The sequence below is a fragment of the Cyanistes caeruleus genome, chromosome 4 (genome assembly GCF_971803275.1).
Source record: "Cyanistes caeruleus chromosome 4, bCyaCae1.hap1.1, whole genome shotgun sequence".
In the NCBI taxonomy this organism is placed as follows: Eukaryota; Metazoa; Chordata; class Aves; order Passeriformes; family Paridae; genus Cyanistes; species Cyanistes caeruleus.
Genome location: NC_141704.1, coordinates 14556746 through 14583132, shown reverse-complemented (window position 1 = coordinate 14583132; position 26387 = coordinate 14556746). Strand labels below are relative to the sequence as shown.

At 38.7% G+C, this 26387-nt stretch overlaps 1 protein-coding gene and 1 long non-coding RNA gene across 6 annotated transcripts in view; one reads left to right on the top strand and one right to left on the bottom strand.

Moving 5' to 3' along the window:
- The window catches only part of LRRK2 (leucine rich repeat kinase 2), a 64041-nt gene extending 43790 nt beyond the window's left edge, over positions 1-20251 (top strand). For both annotated transcript variants that reach the window (XM_086886801.1, XM_023918623.2), the window contains 19 exons: positions 247-335; positions 941-1128; positions 2056-2210; positions 3111-3257; positions 3411-3602; positions 4328-4474; positions 4807-4907; positions 5080-5270; positions 5972-6132; positions 6934-7104; positions 8454-8554; positions 9017-9211; positions 10176-10369; positions 10682-10754; positions 11567-11751; positions 12511-12663; positions 13362-13570; positions 16589-16663; positions 18541-20251. In XM_086886801.1, coding sequence (XP_086742927.1) covers positions 247-335; positions 941-1128; positions 2056-2210; positions 3111-3257; positions 3411-3602; positions 4328-4474; positions 4807-4907; positions 5080-5270; positions 5972-6132; positions 6934-7104; positions 8454-8554; positions 9017-9211; positions 10176-10369; positions 10682-10754; positions 11567-11751; positions 12511-12663; positions 13362-13570; positions 16589-16663; positions 18541-18662 — 2849 coding nt within the window. In that variant the 3' untranslated portion in view covers positions 18663-20251. The remainder of the gene's footprint in view (positions 1-246; positions 336-940; positions 1129-2055; positions 2211-3110; positions 3258-3410; positions 3603-4327; positions 4475-4806; positions 4908-5079; positions 5271-5971; positions 6133-6933; positions 7105-8453; positions 8555-9016; positions 9212-10175; positions 10370-10681; positions 10755-11566; positions 11752-12510; positions 12664-13361; positions 13571-16588; positions 16664-18540) is intronic.
- The window catches only part of LOC111923013 (uncharacterized), a 30346-nt gene extending 6365 nt beyond the window's left edge, over positions 1-23981 (bottom strand). The window contains exons 1-6 of one of the 4 annotated variants that reach the window (XR_015286140.1): positions 22781-23981; positions 21079-21209; positions 19300-19414; positions 18890-19110; positions 14479-14610; positions 13163-14185 (exon numbers count right to left, since the gene is read on the bottom strand). This is a non-coding gene — a long non-coding RNA (uncharacterized LOC111923013). Of the gene's footprint in view, positions 1-13162; positions 14186-14478; positions 14611-17157; positions 17442-18889; positions 19111-19299; positions 19415-21078; positions 21210-22780 lie in introns of those variants that run through there. The other 3 variants (XR_015286139.1, XR_015286141.1, XR_015286142.1) reach the window with 3 other exon arrangements.
- Between the last annotated feature and the right edge of the window lie 2406 nt (positions 23982-26387).

Genomic DNA, 26387 nt, shown 5'->3' with positions numbered 1-26387 from the left:
TAAATAATAAACCACACAGAGCTTAGCAAAGAAAACAAGTCACATTAAAAATCTAACAAAAAGTCTGAAAATAAAGGTAAAGCTGAGCAAGTCATGCTTGCATTCTACTGTTTTGAGATACCGACATAAATATAGCTGTATTTGTTATGCCAAATCATATAATAAAAATAGCCCAGAGTGGAGTGCTTACTTTGCTTAATATTGATCTTGAGCAATGCATTGCTAATTACAGTATTCTTTGTGCAGGTGTTCTTCTTCATTTCCAAGACCCAGCACTACAGCTAAGAGATCTGTATTTCGTAGATCCAAAGTGGCTGTGTAAAATCATGGCACAGGTCAGACTGATCACTTTTTGTGTATACATTTATGGTACATTTTTCCCTGTCTAAAGCCACTGTAACTCATCAGTGTTCCTTCTTCACCATTTCTTTCTTGTTTCAAGATCTAGAATTTTCTCAAGACCCACATTTTTTTACCTGGTTCTTTCTGTCTGTTGCTTTCTGGACAGCTGACTGTGTCATTGCTTGTCTGTTCTTGCATTGTAATGTCCAATATAATTTAAACTGCAATGGACACAAGAATACATGTAGAATAGAAAATCCCCACAGATGCAAGGTAATCCTGCAATATGTTGCCACAGGTTGGGATGAAAGCTGGAACTTTGGGCTAAAGGCTGTAAGAAGGGGGAAGAATTATAATTGTATGCTACGTACAGATGGCAGAGAAAAGTGAGTGGATAAGGAGCTGGAATGGGAGAGCAGCAGACTGACTGCTTAAGTGATACCATAGTTGAAATGTTGTTCTAGAAACACTCTCAAAATTTATTATATATATTCAGATTTTCTAACCTCTTTCATTAGAAACTTTCATTAGAAACTTCATTAGAAACTTTTATCTAATGATGAATGTACACCTGAAATTGTTTCACTTTTTTTAAAAGATTCTGATGGTGAAAGTTGAAGGCTCTTCTAAATACCCTAAGGGAATTGTAAAGCGTTCAGATGTGGAAAAATTCCTTTTGAAGAAGAGCAAGTTCCCTAAAATCTATATGTCACAGTATTTTAAACTTCTGGAAAAATTTCAGATTGCTTTGCCATTAGGAGAGGACCAACTACTAATCCCAAGCAGGTAAGCAAGGAGCTAAAGTCACAAATGACAGCCATGAAGATAGATCAAAATAGAAACCTCTCATCAGGCTAACTAGTTTCACTGATCATCAGAGCAATTTTTGGTACATGAAAGCATGATGTACTCTTTGTATATTACATTTAGTAAATACTTTCAGAAGAGATACGTTAAGCTGATCTTGTAGCAGATAAAGCTTATGTTGTATCAGTATGGTGGGTAAATGGAAACTATAAATGATAGAATATTTTAAGAGAATAGCACTTCTTTTACAATTACCATACTTCAAGACTACAGCAAGGAGATTATAATTTAGTGTCATACACAAGTGTGCCAGCATTACAGATATTTATTGCAATACAAAAGATAATAAAACATTTCCATAACCTATTTGTGTGAAGTGAGAACCACAGACGAGTTACTCAGAGGCAGTATCTCCTTCAAAAAGTGTAGATACTAAATGTGGTGACAAAAAAAGTGTCATGACTTTGACTTTTGTTTTATCTGAAGCAGATAACTCAGTTTCTCTGCCTCAGTTACAGATTTCCCTAATGTGTTCAGTAGTATTTATGCTGCCAAATGGAAAGAGTGTTGCACGGCTGCACTGATTAGGATTTTTATGTCCTTCAAAGCCCTGGGTTAGGAAGGTTTTATCTGAATGTCTAACCTGCCTTATGTATGTCTCAGATTTTCCTCATATTCACATTAAATATCTGATGATCTGTGAGGTGCTGTTGGGTTTAAATTACAGTCAGAACTTCACTTTGACACAAGCAAGGAGAATAAACAAATACACTATCTGTTAGCTCCCTGACTAACAGAATCATGCATTCATTAATAAATAATGAATTTTACATGATAAATAATATATGTCATTAGCTCAGATATATTACATCATCAAATACTGTCTTAATATTTTTATTCTTTCAGTTTGTCTGATCACAGACCTGTTATAGAGCTTCCCCACTGTGAAAATTCAGAAATTATCATCAGACTTTATGAGATGCCATACTTTCCTATGGGATTTTGGTCCAGGCTGATCAACAGGTTGCTTGAGATATCACCTTACATGCTATCAGGAAGAGGTACAAATCTTAATCTTCAAAAGGAATAGTGTGCAAGTTTGCCTTGAATGCCAACACCAGCATTTTAAAGCTTTAGTCCCCAGCACTGTTTTGCTTTAGCTAAATTCTGAACACTTGTAAGAAAAAGACAGTGGTCATTTGTGTAACAGAAGTATCCAGAAGAAGATAGTGCCTGATCTTCACAGTGGTATGCAAAAGAAGGTAAAGGTTGGAAGTGGTCCATTTCTCTCCTTCACATTCTAGAGATAGGGGAAATCCTCATGTTTATGCAATATTGCTATTTGCTTCCACAAAAAATACAGGAAGGGATATGTCTTCCACACAGAAAAGCAAACTGCTTCTCTTCAGGTTCATTATTTCTCACTTTATTTAAGTCTCAAAGCTTTGTATTTATCAGAAGGAGGGGAAATGCCTTTACTTTTTTCTGAGAATTCCATGCTTTCACATGCTAATAATATTTTACAAATATTACTTGTAAATGTCTAATGTCCAGGCATTCAAGTTTCTTCTGAGCATCAAATTCCAGTTGCATCCTGCTATTTCATGAGTATGTGACAGGAAAAATTTATATCACAGCTTTTTCCATATTTTGCCTGAGATATTCTGTGCTTGAACCTGAATGTACCTAAGCATTTCTGTAATGCCTACCTGCTGCATGACTTACCATCTGATTAAATACTTACAGTTTGTAAGTATTCTTCTGCAGCTGAACACAAATTGACATATGTTTAGTTTTTGTGGGGCTATGCTGCCTGCAAGGTTGTAGCCTCTATCTTGTTTGGGTAGGTGTAACCCTGCAATCATAACTATATATTCAAATTACCATGAAATATTCTGAATATTTTAAAATTTACATTCATATTGGATATCAGGCTTTTAATCTAATTTTTTATTTTCTAGAGCGAGCTCTTCGTCCTAACAGAATGTACTGGAGACAAGGCATCTACTTGAACTGGTCTCCTGAAGCTTATTGTCTGGTGGAATCAGCAGTATTTGACAACAACCCAGACAGTTTTTTGAAAATTACAGCACCTTCTTGCAGAAAAGGTTAATTATTCTTGAGCCTGAATTTTGCTCCAGTTTGATTGCAGCTTGGCATTTTGGTTTGTTGTGCTTTTGCCTTTGGAATATAAAGTTTATCTTTGCAATTGAAATTATGGTAGATTGGGTCTGTAATTTCCCTCTTTTTGTTTCTTAAAGGGTGCATTCTTTTGGGGCAAGTTGTGGATCACATAGATTCTCTTATGGAAGAATGGTTTCCAGGTTTGTTGGAAATAGATGTGTGTGGTGAAGGGGAAACATTGTTGAAGAAATGGGCCCTGTACAGCTTTCAAGATGGTGAAGAACACCAAAAAATACTGCTTGATGACTTGCTTAGGAAGGCTGAAGAAGGTATATATTTATGCCATTTGAGGTATATAGAGGTACACTTGTATCTACCCAAATACTGTGCAACATCCCCTTTGTAGCATTTGGGTACTTCATGCTATTTAAGAATGTTTCATTTCTGTAAGAAAACATCACAGCGTAAGTCAAAAGCAACTTGGGAGGTTTTGTATGTGAGAGCTATCTAGTATATATAAGTATAGAATATGAAATAAATTGCATCTACTCTGTGTAGTTACATAAAAATAGCAATAATGGAAAGAATAATTTTGTCTTAATACTGATAATGAAGCTTCAATCTTGGAACTGAATCCAGAAGACAGTAAAACTAATACTTGATCTCTTGGTTGGATCACATAGCACAGTAATTTAAAAAACAATATTCAGTATTGCATTCTACATACTAACAGCATTCTTTCCTTTTACAGACAAAACAATGATCTCTTGGTTAGTTTAGTGGTGTTACATAGCAGCAAATGTTTTCATATTTGATTGGTACATATATAGAACCTTGAAAACACTTAAACATGTAAGAGCCAAGAATTTGAATGGCAAGCTTAATTAGTATGTATGTCTGTGTCTATGCATATATAGATATATGTAAGCACATATATGAATCTAATTTTAGGTACATTGATCTTATGCATTCTTGGAGATCTTCATGCCTTTCAGTACTTTTTAGTGATGCCTACCCTTCCTTTCTTTTTCATTTTCTCTTTCGTTTTTCTAAGGTGACCTTTTGGTAAATCCAGACCAACCAAGACAGACCATTCCAATTGCTCAGATTGCTCCTGATCTGATACTGGCTGATTTGCCTAGAAATATTATGTTGAACAATGATGACCTGGAATTTGATGAAGCTCCTGAATTCCTCTTAGGTAAGCATTATTTTGTGTGGTGGGGTTTCTTTAACAGAGATTATGCAAACAACTCTATTGAAGTTAGTTCTGCAACATATGAAAAGCATTTTAGAGATTTCTTTTCTGAAGAAATGTATTATTTTAAGGTATTCTGAATTTCAAGTTATTGAGTTTTGAATTTTCCATTAACTTGTGCACTAGGACACTGGTTTTTATGTGTTTAGTTTACTAATCATGAATCTTAACACAGTAGATGATCAACATATTTTAAAACTGAACTCTTTCAGCTATTATTTTGGACAAATTGTTATCCCTTTTTTATAATGCTATTCAATTTTATTGTTCAAAAGGTGATGGTGGGTTTGGATCTGTGTACCGTGCATCCTATGGTGGTGAAGAGGTTGCTGTAAAGATTTTCAATAAACATACTTCCCTCAGGCTCCTAAGACAAGTAAGAAATACTGCCTTTTGTTCTCTAGTGCTGCTCTTGGAATACCAACCCTAGTGAAGAGTTCTAAAAGTTTAAGTAAATTGCAAGTCCTCACTCCAAAAGATTCCTCAGTGTACTTCAGATATAGAGATTATGCTATTTGCACCATTTCATCTGATTTTACCCTTTACAGGAGCTTGCAGTGCTTTGTCACCTTCACCACCCCAGTTTAGTGTCTTTGCTGGCTGCCGCAATCCGTCCCCGGATGCTGGTGATGGAATTGGCCCTCAAAGGATCTCTTGATCGTTTGCTTCAACAAGACAATGCAAGTTTAACTAGAACACTTCAGCACAGGATAGCTCTACATGTAGCAGATGGCTTAAGGTAAATGTGACTTCTGCATTGCTGTAAAAAGAGGATATAGCTTCAAAGATGTTATACTGCAAATGAAAAGCTTCTGTTCTCTCACATCTCAGGCAGAATATTTCCCGGGTCAGACAAATGCTTGTATTTTTATGGTTGATTGGCTGATCTGTAATATATACTTTCATCACCTGGATTTTTTTTCCTGCTAATAAGTGATGCTCATATGAATAGAGAAATTGCGAGACTGGATACAGTTTCCATGTGGCTGTTAATTTCATGCTGAAATGTCAAATAAGTTAATTTAGTGCATTTTTCAAGTTCTGAAAGTCCATGAATCACCTCACCTCATTGCAGTGTGACTTTAAAATTACAAAACCTGCAAGAGAGTTAAGCTTAAGGTTCTAGGATGCAGTTTCAAACTATCAGTGACTCTTCAGATGAAACTTGATACTAAAATACAATGCAATGGTACTAAAATACTGGCACAGTGCAATGGTACTAAAATACCAAAATGCAGTGTAAACAGTAAATAGTATTGAGAACAATTCTAAAGTCATTATCCAGAAAGGCTGTGTCATGTTGGTGATGTTGACATTTTTAACACAATATTTCATGTGTGAAAGCACAGTTTACTGTTGTGGGAATAATGCACTCAGTGTATGTATACAGATGCATCCCTAACTTACGAATGCTTTCAATAAATATTTTTTGATTACTAGGTACCTGCATTCAGCAATGATTATCTACCGTGATTTAAAGCCTCACAATGTGTTGCTCTTTACCTTATATCCCAACTCAGCTGTTATTGCAAAAATAGCTGACTATGGCATTGCCCAGTATTGTTGCCGAATGGGAATAAAAACCTCCGAAGGCACACCAGGTATGGAGATATGATTTGATTTAAAGTCCATTATGTCAAAAAATAGCTAATATATTTTTCATGCAGTCTGTAAGAAGTAACTCAAATCTGTATTCTAGTCAAAAGTCACAAAAAGTAGTCCTAATCATATTACAAGTTGTGATGCCAGATTTATACCTCTTGGCCTTTCCACCTGTTCATGTTTTAACACCTTTTAGAAGAATCAAGGGGTATATTAAAGGTTTAAGAAGAAGAAATTAAATTACATGTATTCATAATAATTTTTAATTGTCTTGTTTTAATATGGTTATTGTGATATTGAAATTACACTACTAAAATATTTTGCTTTAATTTCCAGTAATGAGTATGTAAGTCTTAATTTTTTTTAGAGGCAATAAATATCTTCACTGTTCCCCAACTTCAGCGAGAACCTATTAGCATCCATTCTAAAGCACTGAACAAATCAACCACTTTGAAAGGTTCCTTTAAGTCTTGTAAACTGTGCTTGAGAGCATCACTTGTTAAATATTATACCTTCAATTAAGACTGCAGGCTTGTGCTTGACTTTCAGAATTCATTGATAAAGTAATTATTTTTTATTAACAGGGGCAGGAGCTGTGTAACTGATGTACTATCCCTTTTCTTTGTACTTACTGCTGATATTTTTGGACATCTGCCAAAAAGCTATTGCCAGCGCAGAAATAGTTTGATGTTCTTCCTTGCACTTCCTGTGTCATTTTTATCAATAATTTACTTTTTAAAATACAAAGATGGCTTCATCTTGATATGAAGCATACTTATTTATGAGTGATTTATTTGCAGGATTTCGAGCGCCAGAGGTTGCCAGAGGAAATGTTATTTACAATCAGCAAGCTGATGTTTATTCATTTGGCTTGCTGCTTTATGACATTTTAACAGGAGGAGGTAGAATAATGGAAGGCTTGAAGTTTCCAAATGAATTTGATGAACTAGCAATACAAGGAAAATTACCAGGTATGCCTTGTTCGTAAAAAGTTTTAGCATTTGTCCTGCCTCTTCCAGAAATAGCATATCTTATGGGTTACACTGTATCTAACAGTGATCATAGAAGGAGACTTTGAAAAATATAACATTCTTCATATTCCTTCTGCATTACAATTTGTACTTATTGGCTGCTGGAAGGAAGATTAAACAGGCTATCAGGCTGGAGATGATGTAATCATTTGGACAATGTAACTCAGGACAACGTAACTTTGGGCCACTTCTGCCAAAGTGTCAAGAGCTGTTGAATTTTTATAGCACTGCAAGCTTAATGTCTGGTGTTCTTATTTATTGCCCATCAATAGTGGGTATCCTCATGAAACATTCTTTAAGGAATGTTTTGCTTCATTTAGGAAAGAGCAGCATCACTCAGTCTGGCATGGCTTCTCCATTATGAGAGACTGAGTGTTCACACATTTTCTGCTCCTTAAGGAGAACAGTCTAGTTCAAAGCTCAAGACAGTTTCTTCCCCCTTCCTAAAGAGGATATCCCAGGAGCTGACGACTGAGTATCTCTTAAATGCAGCTGTATTGACTGTATTATAAGCCCTGTGGAATAATTGAGGTATTCGTTTCTGGAGATAGTACAGTTCCATCCACCTACGCTCATCATTTATTTATTTCCACCAAAAGAGGGGCTGCCTGTTCTCATAAGTAAACAGTGCCTGTCTTTTGCTGCACTGAATATGTTCATTTGCAAGTATCTATCACTAATGTTACTGTCTGTCTGAGTGAGGACTGGAATATTTGCTGTGGATTATGATGAACTAAAAGGAAAAGCAATACAGGCACCGTCAGGAATGACTTGTTCTCACAGAGTTCAGCAGCCATAGTTATAAGATACATATTCCAAGCACTAAGTGGGAATTTAAACTTCCATATCTTGTAAATGCTATATGGAGTTGTTTATCTGTTTGCTGTATTTTTTATTGTAAGATCACCTGTATTCCCTATACTCAGAAGAGTAAATGTGGAAAACAGTGTTTACAGGAATTTGAAAGACTGAAGTGACATACCCTTGAATGGTCAGCATTAATGGAAACACAACCCATGTATATCTGCAATTCAGTCCTAGGCACACGGACATCAACGAAGAAGATAAAGCAAAATCCATTTGCTTTAATTGCTATTAATTAAAAGGAGACTTGTTCTAGCATTATATGCTCTAGCATATAATGGCAGATGAGCAATTCCAAGCTGTTCATGCTGACATTTTACCTAAGAATATGATATTTAGATAAGTTAGATGAATTCTAAAAATAAGAAAGTTATTTAGAACTATGGTAAATGCTGGTTAATAAGTTATATAATTTTACATTCTAGATCCTGTCAAAGAATATGGGTGTTCTCCCTGGCCTGAAGTTGAAAATTTAATTAAAAAGTGTTTGAAGGAAAACCCTCAGGAACGACCAACATCTTGCCAGGTATTACTTAGTATATTTATTTGTTTTTTATGATAGATGGCAGTACAAAGTTGTGGTTTCTGAAAAGGAATCAGGCATTAAGTTAATGAGAAGCACACATTTCTTTCTGTTGTTCTTTTCTGCAATGGAAACTGCCATGAAATATTGCCTGCTCTTGCCATCCAGAATAAATTGTTCCATTGAAATCTACCAACCCCGTGTTCTAGCTCACTGTTTTCCCTGTGTTGCTGTGTAGCAATTGTAGTGAAACACAATTCAGATTACTTCTTGGTATTTACTAGAGCTATGCAATAAAGACTTTGTTAAATCAGTGCAGTTACACACTGCTCTGTGGCAATACAAGTGACCAGGCCTGCTGAGCTACTTTGTCCATATCTAAAAAATTATATTATCCATTGCTTATTATTTATGGATCGACAAGCCATTGTTGTTACCATGGGCATGCTGTGGCTTTCTTTTTAGGTTTATGAGATCCTGAATTCTGCAGAGCTTATCTGTTTGATGAGGTATGTTTCAATACCCAGCACATCTACAGCAGAGTGCATGGTGGCTGCCAATCAAAGCTGCAAGAAGGCAGGAGTCTGGATAGGCAATGGGAACACAGAAAAGGCACAGCTTTCATTTGTTAACCTGAACACAGATGGACATACTTGTGAGGTATGTGGGAAAGCTGACGTTTATTCTATTTGTTCTGGCAGACAGAGGTATTTCAGAAAAATTAATTGCGTCTTTACAGCAGGATATTACTTCTGGAAAGCTGAGTTTTGAGAACAAAGATTGCTCGTGAGTGAGTCATTGTATCCATGAAATGAAGTAGAAAAGCAGTTGCTATTTACTCTCTTCCTGTTATCCAACCTGAACTTTCTCATAATACTGTCTTTCCACTACTGGATTACTTTCTTCTACTGAGGCGGAAACTTTCTAGCATGGAGACCACACAAAGGAGTTAATAGGCAGACCTTCATATCTCTAACTCTTTTAACAATTCAGGTTGTCTCTTAACAACTTCTCCCTTCCTGCAAATGCCATCTCTCTATGCCACTTTGGTGATGCCATCCAGCTCTTTTCATTTGATTTTGGTAGATCTCAGTCCTGTCCCATCAGCAAAGGGGAAAGGTTTTATCCAGGATTGATGTGCTGTGATGAATATATGTTCCAGAATTGAGCATGATTCATCATCAAAGTTGTTTCAGTTATATTTCCATCTGCCATCTCTTGACTGTGATACATCTCAATGGGTTGTTTTTCTAAAAATAAAATAAGATAAAGAAATACTGGCCAGTATTTTTATTGTTAGCAATTAGTATTGCAGTAGTTCCATTTTTCAGTTCTCTGATGGCTTGAAGATCTTGATTAGAATAGAAAGAATATCTTTTTTGTCAGCATTCAGCTGAGAGATTTTCCTGTGTACTGTTTATGGGGTCCTTCTCAGCACGTGGAAGAAAGATGATGATGATGTATGCTGCTAATAGGGAATTAGATTTCTTAAAGGGGAAGTTAGGCCAAGGTTCTGTCCAAAGTCCAGGAAGATTGTGCTTTATTTTTATCATCAGTAATTTACTAGCATTTACCATTACTGAAATCATGACCAAGTTGTTTTTCTTCTTCTTTTCTGACTCAGGATATTGCAGACAGTAAAATTATAAGTTTGGCCTTAGTGACGCTTCCTACTGAGAAAGAAAACTGGATTGTAGCAGGAACCCAGTCTGGTTCTCTGTGGGCAGTTAACACAGAAGATGAAACAAGAAGGCATCGTCTGCAGAAAATGTCAGATTCTATCACTTGTTTATACTGCAATTCTCTTTCAAAGCAAAGGTATAAATGAATTTTAAATGTTTTTTGAAATGTTTTTAAATGTTTTGGGTTACATTTTGAAAATACTGCTAAACTAAAGTGTTCAGAAAATTACATCTGTACACTCTGCACTTTTGTTCTGATAACTCCTTGTTTTGCCTGTGTTTCCACTTAATTTTGCACCCAGTGCAACTGAGAACTACATTCATGATCACAGGGGTTGTGTTTCCTTTTAGCGTTGAATTGAATACTTGAAATACTAGAGATTTCTCATTTTAATTTTTATTACCTGATTAAGGCATTTCTAGAATTAATTATCTTATTTTATTTCAGCAAACAGAGGAATTTCTTCTTGGTAGGCACAGCTGATGGCAGGCTGGCAGTTTTTGAAGACAGAGCAGTAAAGGTAGACTTGTTCTTTTCTGTCTGTTCTACAGAATGTTATCAGCAATATCTAAAGCAGCTACCAAGAGTAGCTTTATTTCATGCCACTTATTTTTAATTGCTTCTCTAAAACCTGAATTAATTTTCTAGTGCAGTCTGAGAGGAACTGCGCATTTTACAATAACTGCTTTAAACAAGAGTTAAGAGGTGAAAAATTCCTTTGAAAGGGCTGGAAAACTGGCAAGGGACTGACATTATTGGTTGTTGTTTAGAATATTCTCATAGTTTTAATCTACTTCATTTATTGCTGTAATAGCTCCTTTTTCCTCTCATTTAGTAAATTTTTGTAAAACAGCTCTGTTCAAAAATGTAATATTGTTCAGGTTTTCTGTAGATCAGAGTTCTGCTCACAGAACAGATGAAGAAATGCTGGGAGCTGTTTATATCAGCTGGCACCTGAAGGTTTAGTTCCTGACAATATGCATTTAGGGCAGTTATGGGGCTGCGGTGCATTTCAGAATTAGAATATGGTCCGGTGTAGGATGTCTTCAAAGACATAGATGTGTCTTTCCAACCAATTACTGAATTGTGCCAGGGATTGCAGAAAGTGTCAATCCCTTCTCTGGCCTGTTTCTGCTCACAGTCTGTCTCCTAGGGGACATCTATAACGGGAATATGGTGCTTTTCAGTCAGTAACGTTCTGGAAATGTTCTGAGACATCAGAAAATCTGGATGTGTAAATTTAATTCAGCAGGCTGTGTGGCCTTGTTTTAACAAGATTCTCAGTGTTTAAATCCTCCTTGCTTCTAAAGCAGAGTATATTTTTTCTTGCAGTGTAAGGGTGCTACACCTTTGAAGATATTGACTATAGGGAATGTTAGCACACCCCTGATGTGCTTAAATGAATCCTCATGCTTATCTGAAAAAAACATAATCTGGGGAGGCTGTGGAACAAAAATCATTGCCTTAACCAGTGACTTCTCTGTTCAAAAGCTCATTGAAACAAAGACAAGTCAACTGTAAGTTTTTGATTTTTATAAGTGATGTTACTTTTCATTAAAGATTTCTGACAGTACTTTGATGTAATGTCTTGTTCTAGAGCTCATTCTTTGAGTTTGCTTGTTTCTGTTCTTTTCTTTCCATAATGCAGATGGAGTATCAGTGAGTAATGTTGAAAGTATTTGTTGCTGCTTTTAAACAAGGAAATACATTTTTACTCCATAAAGGATTGAAGTCAGTATCTATGCAACTGATCAGTTTCCTTCTCCAGTTGGCCTTGTCCACTAAAATCCCCGTTTACTTTACTTAGAATTACACATATATATTTATCATGGTATTTGTCCTTCCATGTTTATCAGTATGATAAATGTGCATATCTTTGCCCTATTTAATCACGTCTGATTGCTGACTTCTCACTATTTAGAAATTATTGTCTGAGGGTTTGGGAGTGTTTGATGTAATTCTCACATGGACAAATCCTACTCTGAAGTTAAGGGAAGCTTTTCCTGAGCAGGGAAAACAGTGTTTGATGAGAAAGATTTATTAATAGACTTTGAGCATTCATGTGCCTCCAAGGATGTCATCAGCCTAACGCTGTTACTGTGAGAATTTATGTCAAACTGTAGGAAGATTAAAGCAAAGCCTTTCAGTTGTATCTTAGAATAGTTTGGTTTTAAGGTTGAATGATTCTGCAAGAGTCAGAGGGAAACTAATCCCACTCATAGTAGTCAAGTTTTTCTACTATTTTCTGTGTATCTAACTGGAGTTTTCTCTTCTAGGTTCTGTCATAATGCTTACAGTGATGCAAACATTATTTCAATAGCAATAGACAAATCCATCTACTTGGCAAAGAAAAACAGCCATTTTGTGGAAATCTGGGACAAGAAGACAGAAAAACTTTCTGAATTAATTGACTGTGCACATTTTCTTAAGTAAGTGTTCTATTTCAGATTGTCAGCCTGGTGGATAGGAAGCTGAATATCAGATTGCCTTCTCTACCATGGTACCTTAACCTACCAGAAGTAAGGGATTTTCCCAGTTCGTTGGACAAGTGTGAATTTCCTTTCCTGTCTTTCAGCCCAAAACTTCAGAATATTCCATGCAGAATCCCACTTTTTAAAGACTCTTACTGTATTTCCCAATTTCTCTATGATATCAAGAAGACTCATTTAGCTCAAGAAAGTAGTCTTTTGCTGTCCTTTAGGTACCCTGAATGTCTTTTCAGTGCACAAATTCAGTAGGAAATTGGATTTTTATTAATATTAAATTGTGACAACTTTTTCATTTGCATTTAAATTGTTCCTCTGCCTTAATATGCCACATCAGTTTCTTTTTTATGGTGAGGTTAGGAGAAGGTGTAGGTGTGCTCTTCCCACTTCGCTAAGACATTATCCTCCTACAGACTGGGGGAGAACTAAGAAGTGTTCTTACCTTCTATTTAAAGGTTTTCTGAAGCAGACCAGGTGGCTCTTTGGAGTCCAATAGTTTTAATCTCAATTTGTTTGCATGAGAATTTTGTGATTTGACTTGGTGAATGATTGCTTAAAAGTCTGGTATTCAGAGTGTCATTTTAGTAGCTGCAGAATAGGATGACACCAAATTCCAATGCAAATTCTTTCCATACTTGTAGGAACAAAGTGGAAAAATTAAATAAGGAATCAAAACATAAACTGGCTTATTCTGGAAGAGTGAAGACCATTTGTCTTCAGAAAAATACTGCACTGTGGATAGGGACAGGAGGAGGACATATCTTGCTGCTTGATTTGTCAACACGTCGTCCTGTACGAGTCATAGACAAGTTCTGTGATTCTGTTCGAGTCATGATAACAGCTCAGCTGGGTAAGTAAAACCTTCAAGTGGTGAGTACTTTGAAATCACTGCTAAGTTTATGTTTTCTCCGTACTGCTTGTTATAGTGCTCCAGAAACAGATTAGCACTATCCAGGATTTGTTCATTCATTCTACTCCACGACTGTCATTTTCCATCAGTGTCAGACTCTAGGGTGTAAACTGAATACCAGCAGGCTGAATACCTGTGCCCACATAAAGCAGCAGCTCTTCCCTGCTTGTCATTGGTTTGCTCGTGTACCCCACCTTCACTGCATCCCTGTGCTGTGCTTCAGTGATGCATCTCAGCTCTCACCATCATTTTGTCATGTGGTCTTTTCTTACGTGTGTCTGCCTGTGTTCTTTCTCCATCTCAAGTGTGATTCAGGAATGGTTCTTTTAGATTTGGGTCACAGGCAGATCACAACAGAGCTGGGAAAGTGCTACACACCTGGACTTGGGGTGTGCGCTTGTGTGCTGCTCCTCTCATCAGGGATAGCTGTTTTGAGCTGCTGTAGGCAGACAGGACTTGCGGAGTTTCAGTGGCAGGAATGCAGCTGAGGAAGGGACACTCCTTGGCTGCTGAAACTTCCTTCACACTTCCTTCCTTCCTGTACATTGTCCTGCACTGTTTCCAAAAGTAATAAAGGCCATATCAACTCAAGTTTGTGGTACAGCTGTGATGAATACATTCAAAGTACACATTACTTGAAAAAGTCCTTTGTGGCATGACATGTGGGTTCCCATTACTTTCCACAGTGTTTTGGAAAAAACTCTGGAGTTTCCCTGCCAGTGTTATTTAAACTGTGTTTGCTATCCAAAAAATTAACAAACCAAACACTGAAGCTGTTGTGAATTCAGCAGTACACTGTAATTCTGCTAGCAAATCACAGTTGCAGGCTGTGAATGTTTTCTTCTTACCATCAGGAACTTACTCTGCGGGCTGTTTCTTCCTTTCTGGCACCAGAAGGATCCATAGACTACTGTCAGGTCTTAGCGCTGGCAATGTTGTATGGGTCAAACATACCTCACCTTCCTCTGACTTGCCTTTGCCTGAAACAGCAAATGCTACAGTCTGTTCAGAGCCCAGCTGTTAATGGTGCCAGCTATAGCACAGCATTATCATTCCATCTAGTCCTCTTAGCTACAATGTTAGTATTATAAAAGGACATTTTATTTTTAGCATTTTGTAAAGAGTAATTACTATGAAAACATAATTATTGCCTTGCTGCAGTCACTGATAGGGAAAATATTTTGTATAGAATAGTGTGATTGAAAAAACCTTGAGGCTCAGTCACCTCAACATTTTTAATCAAAATTTTATTTATAGAAAAATTAATATTCAGGAGTTTAGCTGCACAAATCTCAAGAACAGCAACTAAGATTGATATATGCAGTTTGATGTGTACTTTTTTCTTTTGATAATCTTTTTGCAGCAATTATTTATAAGGTCTAAGGTTTTTTTCCTAAATTTGAGGACGCTTTCTACTGGAATCTCTGAAAATGTCACTGAGGCTGCTGAGCAGTTTTTCAACAGTACCACATTGCTTATATGAAATAAGAGAAGATAGAGGAAGTATTTTTGTGTGAAATAGTTTCATTTAAGATTAAACCATATAATCTCACGTGGTAAATATTTCAGGAAAAAGAGATTTCCAGACTTTGAGACATTAATGTTATCTGTACTTCATATATGAATATGTAAATACAATGACATTTTCCAGTTCTGTCACCTAACACATTGTTGTTCAATAGGCATGAGACTTACCACAGAGAATAATTTAGATGTAAATCTGTAGTTGATTTTGCAAGTACAGATTTAGATTCCTGTACAGTAAGACAGGACCTAGGTCTAAATAAGAAACATTATACTTAAGTTCGAATCACTTTTGTAAGGAGTATGGATAGGACTGGCTATAGAAAAAAAAATAAATTTATGAAAAATCTGAGCATTGAGGATGTGTATGGTTCCCACCATCCCTCATCTACTATAATCAGATTTACATCACTCTCAGAGGACAATATAGTGCTGACCTCCTCAAGGCAGGAAAAACCTCTCTCTACCTTGCAGAGGTCCTGGGACATGTTAAAAAATTTCCCAACTGCAGCTTTCACAGTTAAGCCATACTCCAGTCTATTTATGCCCCAGAAACTGCTCACCCTCCTCATCTTTGCCCTGGGAGTGTAAGGCTCCGTGTGTGAGGCACGGTGCTGCAGCAGGGTGTCTGCACCCTGGCCTGTTCCCTGCCTGGCCTGATCCTGACCCAGGGATGTAGGCTGGGTCCTGTCTCTACTAGCTGGAAGCCAAGGGTACCCTCACAGTGCTGCCAGTGGGAACCTGGCCAGTGGGAGCTGCTGTGGCAGGAGAACATGCAACAGCTTCTGTCTATCTTTGCAAGGCATTTATAGACATGTCATGTTGGAAATAAGCAGGAAGTTGATACTGAAACACTGGCACATTCTGTTTATCCTTCTGTGATCCAATCACTTCTGTCTTCCAGGTCTTCTTTTGCATTACTCAGTAGGCACCTTCTTATGATCTATCCCTATTTCCACTTCCCATCCATATGTCATCATAAGTTTAAAACTTTTAGTTCATCATTTTTACTCAGTTTTTTGTCATGTTTGGTTGGTTTGATTTTTTCATAACTGAACTGGCACATTTTGCTGTGCACTGCGACTTCACTTGCAGCCTGTCCTTTTGCTGTGACATCTGTTTCCTGTGACTCTACCACCTCTGCCTGTGCTGTATAATAGGGTGCTTTGTTCTTGGGCTTGTTCAGCAGGCTGGGTTGGCTGATCCTGTGCTTATGCCTTGGAACCCTGATAAACCCTGACATTAAATGGAGATGGGAACTACATTGTCTTCATGTCCGGGTTTTTCATGGTTAATGATTTTGAATAAAGGGTCTGGTTGATTGAACTCTGCTTTTTTGTCCTCTTAGTGCCTTGATGCCATCTACTCTTTCTGTCCTTAAATTACAAAATTCACATTAAAATTAAGATTTGACATTTTATTTCTTTGAAAAAGGGAGTCTCAAGAATGTGGTCCTTGTTTTGGGATACTGCTATAAAAGTGACACCGAAGACAACAAATATCACAAAGGTATCTGAATTGTATTTTATTAACTTTAACGTATTTATTAACGTATTATTAGTAGAGGAAACACTGTTGTGCTTGACTACGCACTGACAGTGAAGAGTTGATCATCATTTGGCAAAATTTTACTGAAACACTACTATTAAGTACTTTTTGTTTTCTTTTGCATATATGGGCTCATGCAAACTAAAAGTCACTTCCAAAAATGGATCTGAGGAAGCCACTGTTTGAAGGATACAATTCAATTTGTTGGGAAACTCTATTTGGAGAGTAAATGTCATTGTCTAATTGGAAAGTGTATCAAATGGACTTCCAGAGGTGGCTGTGCTAGGTCAGGAATCCCCAGTGTTTTCATGAGTGATGTGGATGAAAGAATAGTGAATGTACTTTTCAGATTTGCAGACAACTCACAGCTAATACAAGCTCACTGGAGGGCAGGATTAGAACTCAAAGTGAGCCTGAAAAATAGAACTAATGGTCTGGAAGGAAATAGGATACCATTCTGTAAGGACAAATGCAAAATCTTTTATTTAATTAGGAATGATCTGCTGTACCAGCATGAGGAAATGATAAGCTTAAACAGCAGTGCTGCAGAAAAAGGGTCAGAATTGATCAGAGGCTGGTCATGAATCAGTCATGTCATGCGGATGCAGATGAGGCAAACACCACTCTCACACCATGAAAGTGATGTCTGTAAGCCATGAGCTAATTCTTAACTGAAGGAGCCTGTTTATTGCTGAATGTTCTGGACTATTAGGAGCAGTCCAGAGAAGACAAATGGAACCTGTGAGGAAATGTTGCAGGGAGTTAAATTGATTAACATAAATAAAGCTTAGAGGGGACATGATAATAGGTTTTGAATATGTAAATTAAGACCAATAGAATTAAGACTTCTATGTATTCCCTGTGGGGAGGATAAGCACTAACAAGTTTCTGTTACAGCAAGGGAGATTTCAGTCAGACATCAGCAAAAGCTTCCTGACAATTAGGATAGCAAAGTGATGGAAGATAGAAAATCTACATCTTTAGATTTTTCTAAAAACAGTTAAAGTTGATGCTCTGATCAATGCCCTTCTTCACCTTTATCTCATCCCAGTTTCAGCGATTAAAAATGTGGCAGTGATAGTGTAAAGTTAATGAGGGCAAGTGTAGATGAGCTGACCAAAATGAGCCAAACTTCAGAGCACTGGGTTTACATTGTGCTGTTCCCCAGTTCCTGTAACCATAAGAACATTTATTGGCTTATTAGCATTTTTATTTTATTTAAGAGTTACATTAATTACAGAGAAGAATCGGAGACTCCAGAATCCTTGGGGCCTTAGTTTGTAAGCCTTGGCTTGTGTAAATGTTCTCAATTATCCCTATTCCACTAAAAAAAAGTGTGAATTTTTCATGAGTAGAGTTGTTTGCATGAATGGAGACTGAAGAAGTGACCTTTTCCAAGTATATTCACTAGCCTATGAAATCAGTTTTTATTCTACAGTGAATGGGGTTTGAGTCTCATAGGCATTTAGGGTGTATCTGCTTGGAAAGGTAGAGGTGAAATTTTAGTAGGCACCTCAGTATTAGCATTAGCTGTAACTCAGGTCAGTACCTTAAGGCCCATAGGCACCAGGAATGGTTTTTCGAGTACTTTTAAATGGGATACTCTAAATTTAGGAACTAGAATCCAAATCATTGTGCAAGTACAAACATCTTGCAACCCATAACTGCATCACCTCAAACATGAAGTGTCATGGAACTTGTCTTATGGGTCCTAAAGATCATGCCTTTGTTAGGTGAATTTCTGAGTAATTGAAAACAAGCAGATCAGCAAAATCATGTCTAATTATGCAATAACTCATCTCTGTTGCATATTTCAAATTTTCTTTTTTTTTCTCCAGAGTTACAATCCTGCGTGTCAGTGTGGGACATTAACCTGCCCCATGAAGTGCAAAACTTGAAAAAGCACATAGAAATTAGACAGGAATTAGCAGAAAAAATGAAAAGCTTTTCTTTGGACTGAAGATTCACCCTGCAAGTGTCATTTGTTTATCTGGTCTTCTATATTAACAAGCTGTGCAATATTTACAACTTCTTCTTCCTGTTGTGTTTGAACTAAAGCAGGAAGAAAATTACCATGAGAGTATTCACAGGATACAAAGAAGAAAGAAGTTAATTGTAATATTTCAAAGGACAGAAAACTGTTGAGAATTTCTGGTTCTAAAATGGTATGATGTATCTGTTGTTTACCTGTGAAGTTCTGCTCTCTGCAGCTATGGCTCAGCTTCAGTATAACGTTGTTCATCCAGTTTTTGATCCCAGTTAAAATGGGAATAAGCCAGGAGACTATAAATGGCTCTCTACTGAGTTGACACTCCAATAAGAAGCAAAATCTCTGTGTGTTTACTGCAGTTTGCATGTATGAGTTTGCTCCTATGATTCATGGTTTAGTAATGTCAGAGTTCATGACCCTATGAAAAAACATCATATTTTATCTAACAGCAGTGTTTAAAGGAATATATAATTACTACATTCTTTTTTGAAAACAACAGGCAGAATTGTCTGTGTTTCTTCCATGAATAATTGACTTTTTTTTTTCACTATGACTAGAATACACCCCATTGTGCTACAATAATAAACTAGCTCCAAATTAAACACACCGTGAGGCTTCTGCACATTGGTGTCCTCCTGCAGCACTGCAGTCTGCCTGCTCCTCAGAGATGCAGTCACACTGCTGGGAACGCTGCCAGACACGTAGCTCTCTTGTGCAACGCTCTTGGAAGAGAGAAGAGAAAGCACAGGGTGAATGCTCTGATCTAAATGCTGCTATGACTTGTTCTTAGTCCAGCTTGCTTGTTTGCTCACCTCAGTCTAAAAAAAAAGGGAAAACTTTTGCTTTGATTTTTCTAACATGCAACATTTCCACTTACTCATTCTTGTTTGACTTTATGGTGTTTTGGGGGATAATCAGGGGAACCTTGAGGAGTGTAAGAATTGGCTGCCTCTTCCAAATTTGTTTCCACACGTCATCATTCAAGAATCACTTTTTGCTGCTTTCTGGCTGGAAGTCCAAGCTTCTGCTTACAGTCCACACTGACCTGCTCTAAGGAAGTGCCTCATTTCTGTCCACCAGAAGACAGACACCATTCTCTTTTTTTGATACCAGAAGAATCCATAGGATGCTCCCAAAATCTCAAGGAGTGGAGCATCCAGAGCCATTCCTGAGTCTAGGGAGCTGAACAAGGTTGAGCAACCAAAAAGTTCTCAGTTTTTGTTTGATTGCTTTTTTTGTTTTTTAAATCATATACAAGGACAACAGCATTTCTTATTTCCAACTCTAGCACTATTCTATTTTCTGCCAGTTGTGGAATGCATACTCGGGATTCTTTTCAGATATGCATCCCAGTTTCTATGCATTCTTGTAATCTGTGTACTGAAAAGAATTTGCTATTTATATGGGATTTTATAACTCAGAAAATATATATTATGTTAGAATAAATATGGTTGTTTTTTTTAAAAGAAAAGAATATATGCATTGTGATTAAGTTTATTTGTAAGTCATTTTGAAATGTAAACCTAAACATTTCTATTAAAACTGTTCTTTGTTAATAATGTAAGTCTACTTTCTTGTTATTGAATTTTGAAGGAGGGGCTTTTCTGTGCAGTTTTTTTGGCAGTTAATTCCTTCAGGATGATGCAAAATTCTGGCTTGTAGGTATTATTGACACAGCTGCATTCCTGCTTATGCTCTGTCTCAGTGCATGTCTTGAACCCTTTTCCCTTCCCCTGTTTGTCTTCTGCTTGGTGTTCCTGCAGAGATGGGAGGTGACATATAAGGAATATTGTCCTTGTGGTCATTGGCTAACATTGATCCACAGACTGAATTGGGTCATATATTCAGTATTATAGGGATGGCAAAGAACAAAAGAAACTTCAGCCAAAAGAGAGGCAAGAGCTCATTGCAAACCAAACTCAACTGGCCACTGCTGATTTATCTGTGGCTGGAGAGAAAAATTCTGTCATGGTGGTAACCCACTGGGACTGTTTAGCAGTACAGCACTCATTCACACAGAGCACAGTGATTCCACTGCATCCCCACCAAATACTTTTTAGTACTACAAGAAAATATTTAGAAAACATCTTGTGTTGGTGCTTCTTGTTAGAAGCACTCAGGACTGGCATCCCCTCCCCAGCTGGCACCTGCCAACAAGGGCAGGAACAGCACCATTGAAACCTGCACTATAAGAAAACCTGTTCCCAGAAACATCTCTGCTGACAAACTATAAGGAAAGAGGAAAAAAAATATAACTTTGTGTTCACTCTGGTTTCAGTGGAACTGTTTGAAAACCAGTGGAAACTGATCACATAGGAGGACAAGTTCTGTCAGATACAGTTTCTTGCATACTTAGAATAACACCCAACATGTGAAAACAGATTACCTTGACTTCAGAAAAGAGCCTTTTCACTCATGGGAAACAAGTATGCAGTGTGATGTGACTGAACACCTGAGCTGGAACAGGTGAGTAAACCCATCTCTCTCAGTGCAGCTAAAGGGTACTGGGGTTTAAACCTAAAGACAAGGAAATATACATACACAGTGAGCTGAATGCCTGACTGGATAATGTTGGGGTTTTTTTAAAGTATCCTTCCCCTCTTGTATGACTGACTTTAATTAGAGTAATTCTTTTTTATTACTTGCTTGCTCTGATAAATTACATATGCAGATGCACCTGGTCATTAATTTTAACCTCATTTCTTTTACAAGCAGTTTCTGTCAACTCTACTGTAAACAAGCTGCACAGCCTGGTTTAATGCTCTTCTTCCCTCTGAACTCTCATACTGCCTCTAGTGTCCCATATTATTACCCTATTACTTCTTCATGCACCACTTTGGGGCAAAACTGGGACACGTAAGGGAGGAGAGAGAATGAGGCCTATTAGGTGTGGCTTAACCCCCAAACGTGGGCTTTTGCAAGACAAATAATCCATTATAATGAACACTTCAGATACCAGAGCCATGAGAAAGTAGTGAGGGAAAACAATGACTCTCAGTGAATGAGGAAAAGACAGTGATGGTTTATTTCTATTAGTCTTTCAAGTAGAAAAGCATATAAATGATTTTTCTCACTTATTTTCTGGCTTTTGGCATTAATTAAAAAAATCTGGAAAGAACTCTCCTTACCTGCCTTAAGAGAACCAAATTTCCTGATCAGAACTAGCAAGTATTCTGTTATTTCTGTCTCAATTAGTTCTTTATCCATATTATGAACATACCCAGGACTGTACTGACCTGCACATTCTCTTACATAAAGCCTTCTCCATGGTCTTTGAACAGGTATAACTCACTGGTTGCCAGCATACTATTTGGTAACTTTTCCAATTTTTTTTGTTAGGTAGGCATGTGTCTTTGCAACAATTAGTTTATAAATACAGAGTAGCATAATCACATGGAGAATCATAATTATTGCATATCTGTATTTTAAAATTCATTATTTTAAGAGGAAAAAATCCACAAGATATATTAATTATTGTTGTATTAGCAAGGGGGAAACCTCACTTATCAAAAATTTAGAAGAGAACCCAGGTGAAATTTCTAGCACAGTTTCAGGAATGTTTTTTGCTGTACCTGTGAGATGTGTAGGCACTTTGAGAACAGCTGTGCCTTGAGCTGTAGGCACCTCAGGAAGACTCCTCAATAATTACACTGGTCTTTGTTTGATTAAGTAGCAGAATTACAAGAATTACCAAATGGTGATACAACTTTTCCCCTGCAGTGACCTCAATGCTGACCTACCTTTTTACATGGATTGTTTGAACTGAGCAGAAAACTGGAATGGTTTTTAAAGGTTATTAAAATCTATGATATAGCAATACAGCTATATAAAAAACAGTAGTTTTTTTAAAAAACTATATCAATATGATTCTAGTAAAAACATGATGAAAGTCAAAAAGCAAGCAAAGGCCTTTTCTTTTTTCCCTTTCTACTGTGTTGCTTTGCCTTTCCTGCTGCCAGAGGTTTAAGTGCTCAGTCCCTACAAAGGCTGTCATTAGTTAGCGAGGACAGACATAAAAATCAATGTGCTGTCTTTGGCGTACATGATTATTTACTTCACTTCCACCACAGCCCATTAGTGTCACTGACCTGAAAAGTTAAAGCAGACAGAAAATGGGAAGGAAATTAAAATGCCCTGGGACTGTTTCAGTGTTTTGCCTTTTCTGAACCATTTTCCCCGTGCCTTTTTCCGCGTTTTTTCCGTGCCATGTCCTGGCACTGGCTCCTGACGGTACAGCTGTGCCTGGGAGAGGGGCAGGCCCGGCTGTGGCACCGCTGCCACCCAGCCGAGGAGCACTGAAACCATTCTGCAAGAAAGCGAGAGGGGAGAGAAAGCGGGGGGGAAAGAGAGAGAAATAATAACAAGCAGAAGCTGCCGGCATCAGTGCTCAGCAGCCGAGCCGGCAGCGCTGCGGGGGCCGGGGCCCGGCTTTGGTGCTGCCAGATCCGCCTCACGGATCCCCTCAGGGCTGTCCCCGGCAGCGAGGTCAGGACAGAAAACGCCGCCAAACGGTGCCCGGTGCTGAAGGATGCCTGAGCAGGAGCGAGCGGGCTGGAATCCCCTCCAGCGACACGGGGCTGCATCCCCCCGGGAGCTTCCAGCTCCTCCGTGCACCCCGGCTGGCCACGGCTCCCTCTCTGGGGCACGCCAGGCCGGCTGGCCCTGCACCGCCTCGCCTCTGCAGACCTGTTTATATATAAATATATATAAATATAAATAGAATCTGTCCCTGTTTAACGGGGCAGCAAAAGGGACAAAACCCTTCACGACAAGCTCCCTTTCCAAGTGAAGGATGAGCCACAGTCCGTCCCAGCGGGAAGGGAGCAGTGCCTCAGCTCTCAGGGTTACACCGTTCCAGCATGGCCGCCTCCTCCCCTGCTCGGGGTCCCGCAGAGCCCTGCAGCACCATCGAGCCGTGAGGACGCCGCGCTGCTACAGGCCGTGTGGGAGCGATCTGTGCAGCGGCGACGGAAACAGCTGGTGATTTCCATTATAAATACACCAGAGAAAGGTCGGTGGGTCTCAGTTCTGCTTTCTCTTGCCACGACACCTTTGCAATTACCTTGAAAACACCTGTTCTCTGTGGAGTTACAAGAAGCATCCATCTCCGACACCAGCTGCCAGGGTCCTGAGCTGTAATTTGGACTTTAAATCAACTGAGCTAAGGCTGAGGCCCAGAAATGACAACTTCATACCAGTATCCTCAGAGATCACAATAAATAAATATTTTTAAAAGCTGCAGAACTGCTCTCAAAGCTATGCGCCCTTGGATGAGCAGCAGCAGAGGCTGCAGCTTGCCACACAGAGGATGGGGTTTGGGTGCTGCTGCTGGAGGACTGAAAGCCAGTCCATTCCCCCCTGAGGTGATGTTGGCCATGTAAAAAGTATTTCCTCTCTCCACAAGCCTCCAGAGACTGCTACAGTGACCACTCCTTTGCATTAGTCAAGTTCCACGAGGTTGAAGTGAAACTCAAAAGATGCTGTTAAACCGCATATGCATAAGTAAAGGTTTAATGAGCTTCCTATTAATACCAATGAAGTTTAAAATTTGCAAAGTGAATTTCTAAACTTCAAGGAGGTGCCCACTAGCTGCTGAAGCACAGCAACAGCAACACCTGATGCATGCAGAGCCAAAAGCTGGGGTCACCCTGCCCTGTGCAGTGGCCCTGCTCAGTTTAAATGCCACAATTGTTCCCAGTCACTTTTAATAACCAACCACCAGCCAGGAAACTAAGCTTGAGTAAACAGTAATTTTCCATTACTATCCATGAGTCAAAAATTCAGCTCCCCATGCTTTTTTTTCTTTTCCAAAATAGTCCAATGTGTGGAGCACTCTACAACTAGAAAATTTCATGGCAAAATACACTCTCACCTTGTAATTACAGGAAAATTTTCCAGGGGTAAAACCCAACAATCCCAAACCCTTTCAATTCCATTTTTATGGATATTGCAGTTAAACCCAGGAAGAGACACAAACACCTGGGCTCTGCAGGGACTCAGAAGCAGCTGCTGCAGAGCAACTGGTCCTGCTGGAAGAGTCTGACATCTGCTTTGCTGGGGATGGAAGTGGAGCAGGGGAACGCAGGACCCAGCTCAGAGCAGCATCCATGGCAGCTCCTGTCTGTGCCTGTGTAGGCAGAGACAGGGGCACAGGCAGCCTGGCTGGAGAAGCTCTGGCCATCCTGAGCCTGCCCAGCAGCTATCTGCCATGGCCTCTTGTCCACAGACCACATCAGGGTCCTCCTGACCCTAGTCTGGCTTTCCGATTCATTTTTCACAAATCAAATTACCAGTCCTGCAACTCTGAATATTTCTGTGTATATATGCAAAACAAAACAAAAAACCCCAAACCAGGCCACAATGAGATTTTACTTGAATTTTCATAAGTGGAAGCCCCACAGAGACATGTTTTCAGAGCATGCCTTCAGCTCTCACCCAGGGGAGGCTGCACTACCCAGCCTTGAAGGTTTCTGTTTTAATGAATTCATGGACCAGCTCTCACAAAACTCCTCTGGAAGGCAGGGAAAGGTGACACTGCCTTTCTCCTGGGCCAGAAGCAACCAGAAATGTTTTGGAAATGATGTTAAGCTATGGCAGAAGGAAAAGATGAAGTACTTCACATGCTTTTAAGTAAATCTGCTCAAATGCATGCCAGTGCACTAGCAAGGTGTGCAAGGGCAAATAGTGGGCAGACCTACACCACCAAACCCTTGCCAGTGCACAAAAGGCAGTAGGCAAAGTCTCTTAAGGGTTTTTGAAGCATTAATTGCTAAGTATTAACATCAAATGCAAGCATGGATATTTTCTCTAACCAGCAGGTCTACTGCCAAGGCTAAATATCAGACACAGTTTGCATTCACTGAGCATTGGCAGAAAAAAAATGTCTTTACAAGAAGTATCTTTGCACCAAACTGAGTAAGGAAGGCGTAAATAAAGCCCAGCTTCTGGAGTGCCTTTTAAAAACAGATCTTAGCAAGTATCCCCAAACAAGCTGTTCTCCTTCCCCATCTTCCCAGAAGAAAGCTGCAGTCTTGCAGCTTGGCTGCCTCTGAAGAAATAGGGAGCAGAGAGCTTTGGTATCATCAGTGCCACCGAAGGTCTGACAAGGTGATCACATTGTCCTGCTTCAATGTTACTGCATCATTACACAAGACATCCTTAGCAACAGATCTTACAGAGAACTCAACAGCAAAAGGACAAGGCAACAGCTGCCTCCCTGACCTTGATTTTGTCTGTTCAGTTAATCACAGCTGCATTTATACACCAAATATAATCTGCCTCTGACCCTTCCTAAGCAACTATACCCTCTACTTAGGGCTTAGTTTGTCAAATCAGTCCCTGAAAAGCTTAAAAAGATCTTGCACAGGGCAGGAAGTAAAGCCATTGCTCAGTTCCATGCAGGACTGACTCCATCAGCACATGTCCTTGTCCTGCCATGGACCACCCCAAACAGGCACACCAGGCAGAGCCAGCCACTGCAGAGAAAGGCAAAGCAGTTTGGGTTTGCTTTTTTAAAAATGCCTGCTACATCTCTTAACCTAATCCCTTTCCACCTATAGACAGACATTCCTTTCTTCCCCATCTCTACTAGCAAGAGCTCCAGAACATCTGCTAGAAAACTCAGGGAAAAGAATAAAAAGAGCCTGAAGTAGGAAAATTTCCATTCCTATACCCATTTCTCTGTCTTCTTGTGGT